This window comes from Piliocolobus tephrosceles, chromosome 11 (assembly GCF_002776525.5).
Source record: "Piliocolobus tephrosceles isolate RC106 chromosome 11, ASM277652v3, whole genome shotgun sequence".
Classification (NCBI taxonomy): Eukaryota; Metazoa; Chordata; class Mammalia; order Primates; family Cercopithecidae; genus Piliocolobus; species Piliocolobus tephrosceles.
The window spans coordinates 110,843,385-110,846,867 of record NC_045444.1 but is presented as its reverse complement, the minus strand read 5'-3'; the positions used below and the strand labels follow the sequence as shown (position 1 = coordinate 110,846,867).

The window sequence follows — 3,483 nt, the reverse complement described above, 5'->3', positions numbered from 1 at the left end:
AGGGAGAACGCAGTCAACTGCAGGGTGAGGGTTTTGCTGAGTGGGGTCTGTAAGTTTGTAAGCAGAGTGGAATTGCTAAGAATTAAAACACCTAAAGTTCCATGTAAGATGTGCCCCCTTTTTGTTTTCTCACACAATACCAGGCCTCTAATCTAAATAAATGGTGCCCCAAGAATTTAAAGAACGTTGCTGTCAAATTTTTAGCCTGCCTGGAGTGGTCCCATGTCTTAGAATGGCCCAAGATACATATTTTCATTAGAAGGATCACCAGCTTTGGAAGATTGAATTCTTACTTCAATCCTTATCTTAACTTTAACCACATGTTTTGGTGGCTTTTTAAATTTCTTTTTTTGCGTGGTTGCTAATAAATACATAATTTACAACGTCCAGTGAGGTCACTAAATGACATCTGTGAATGTCTGCATTGTTTGAACAACTTGCTGTACCAGAAATGTGGTGTTGTCAATTGACCATTTGATTCCCAAAGTCTTATCCTTGTCAAAAACTTAATTTAGGGAGTCTCAGAGAGGGGTATTTGGAACTGGGGCTGATTAGATACCTCATAGTTATATTGTACTTATCACTTGTGTTCAATTCAACCAAATTTACTGAAAGTCTGCTATGGACATGGCATGGCAGAGGGTGAATGAGGCATAGTCAGCTCTTGGCACTTAGTTAATGGAAATTATGTTTCATGTGTTCCTCCTTTTCTTTTCCCGTAGGTCCAGCTGAATCCAGAACTTGGTGTTAAGAATGGCACCTTGGGAGCTGGCATGCTTCCCCTGGGCTCCGGGCTGACTTCTATCTCTGCAAAGAGGACCTTAGAACCCAGGAGCCAGAGGAACCAGGGCAAGAGGTCCCAGGGGCATTCTCCGGAGCTTCCTGAACCCAGTGGGAGCCCCACATCAGACAGCTGTGGTGGCACTTTGTGGAAAAGCCCTGGCCGGTCATTCCAGACCAGGAACCCAGCTATGGGTTCCCACCTACACCTGTCTTCTCATTACCTTGAATCCGGGGCCAGAATGAAGGTCCCATTCCGGGAAAACAGCTTTCAGAAGCTTGAGGCCGAGACGAATGTTGACACTGGGTTCACCATCATAAATTCTGAATCCAGGCAGACTTATTTTGGTGGATTTCCAAGGGATTTGCAGACCAGCCAGCCACCATTCTGCTTGCCAGCCTCTTCCTTGGGAGTGGCTACCTCCAAAAACAACAGTGTCCTTAAGGAAAGAGTCTCTCCTTTGCCACTTGCTGGCCAAAGGGACCTTGGTACTAGGAAGGTAATTTCAAAATGTCTCTTTCATCTGCAAGTTCAGGGTGAAGAAAAAGAAGAAGACGAAGAAGAATTCTTTATATAGCATAAAATAAATGTGGTTTTCTAAAACACAAGATTAGATAGAATGTTCTAGAAATGGAGTTCTGACCCAGAATCAGCCTGTTAGTTGTTCATCTGAGAGAGTCTGAATGCTCCCCATGCACAATCTGTATTGATTTTGTTTCAAATGTTCAAAGTCTAAAGGTGCTGGGAATGCTTGTTTATTTGCAATCACAGTCATAAGAGAACACAGCCAACACACAGGGAAAAAACGGAATGCTTTTGTTCCCTGGAGATGCACTAACCCAGCTGGATGTGTTGAATCCAGCACCTATCAGGATAATTGCATTGTATGCAAATGAATCGGTATGTTATACAACACTAATTAGTGTCTGTAATTTGGTTTTAATTTTTACTTAGGTTGCATAGCTCATCCCCCTGGACAATATGGACTGCTACTTATCCTTCAGTGCTTTTTAATTTTCTTGTGACCTCTTTTGGTAACTAGGCCTTGTTCACTACATACCCTCTTGTGATTTTGCCTTTGAAGTTGTTTGTATCTGGAATGAGTGAAAATGCAAAGAGTTTTGAAAATTATAAACAGTTAATTTTGTTTTCTTGTTTAATGAGCCAAAATACTGGAAGCCAGAAAATCAGGTTAAAAATGAATGCTAGGCTCTAGAGTTTTCTTGCTCATCTGCTTCTCATTTGTTTCTGCACTATGTCAAAGAGGACGGGGGTTCTTGCTACAAACCAAAGAGGAACATTGAGCACAGTGGGAAAATTGGACTAGTTAATCTGGTCACTGGAGCAGGACTTGGGTTCTTCTGGCCACATTTTGACTTCCAGATTCCTTTACAAAACACACTCATTCATTCATTTATATATGTTCATCCAATAAACATTTTTTGAATACCTATATTTGAATAAGACATGGCGTATATGGTACATATACATTCTGGGGCCATGAAACCCAAAAAAGTATTTCTGGTTTTACCACTATAATAAATTCATTCTACCAACTCTTAAAAAGATATTGAATTCCAAATACCTTCCTCCAAAAACTTTTTCCACAGTCGAGGCCCACACTTGCTACATAAGGGTGTAATAAGCATTTGCAACCTGCAGATGGAGACTGGGCATACTGTGAATTCAATTATAATTACAATGGATAAATTCTCAGTTGCCCATATGCAGAATTTTTTGGTTATGTCTGTACACACATTTTATTTATAAGGTTTCATTCATAAGGTTATGAATAACCTTTTATAAGGTTCATTTATAAGGTTATTGAATTCCATGAACTTCACTCTCAGAACAGATGTTACATAAGAGTATAAATGTTGATTTAGCTGGATCTTTTGGAGACTTGGAGACCTACTACACCTAACTGGAGACAGAGATGAGTTCAGCCCTAAAGTCAAATCTTAAAAAAGTGAGTCTAGGCTGATTTTGGGTGCTCTTCTCGGCAAAAGGGATAGAAACGGAGGAGAGTTGTAAATAGACAAAGACAGGACTCCTCAGTTGATACTTTTTGTCCTTAAAACATCAACATATTCTTATTCCCATTTTCTCTCTCTCTCCCCTAGACTACAATTTGATTTTAGAAAATGGGATGAAGAGTTTAACTTTGGTATGGCTTTCTATAATAAGAGTTAAAAAAAAAAAAAAGGAAGTTGCACCACTCAACTTTGAATAAGCACAGCAGGAAGAAGTTTTGAAATTTACTTCCCACTTTTTTTGATGTTATCTAAATTTTCTTAATATAATACCTGAAAATTATAAAGAATATTGAGAAATGTGAATCAGGCACTTTACAAAATTGACTTGTAAATATACCCTTAAAATGTCATCTATTCTATCCTACTTGTATTATTCAGGCTTCCCTAGAGGAACACAACTAATAGGATAGATGTATATATGAAAAGGAGTTTATGAAGGAGAATTGACTCATACAATCACAAGGTGAAGTCCCACAATAGGCTGTCTGCAAGCTTAGGAGCAAGGAAGCCAGTCCAAGTCCCAAAACCTCAAAAGTAAGGAAGCCGACAGAGCTGCTGTGGCCTGTGTCCGAAGGCCCTAGAACCCCTGGTGAATCACTGGTGTAAGTCTAAGACTCCAAAGCTGAAGAACTTGGAGTCTGCTGTTCAAGGGCAGGAAGCATCCAG

At 39.7% G+C, this 3,483-nt stretch overlaps 1 protein-coding gene across 1 annotated transcript in view; it reads left to right on the top strand.

The window, feature by feature from the left end:
- Nucleotides 1-2,234, top strand: part of FAM124B (family with sequence similarity 124 member B) — a 23,372-nt gene extending 21,138 nt beyond the window's left edge. The window contains exon 2 of the mRNA XM_023222363.2: nucleotides 723-2,234. Coding sequence (XP_023078131.1) covers nucleotides 723-1,358 — 636 coding nt within the window. The 3' untranslated portion in view covers nucleotides 1,359-2,234. The remainder of the gene's footprint in view (nucleotides 1-722) is intronic.
- Nucleotides 2,235-3,483: the final 1,249 nt, after the last annotated feature.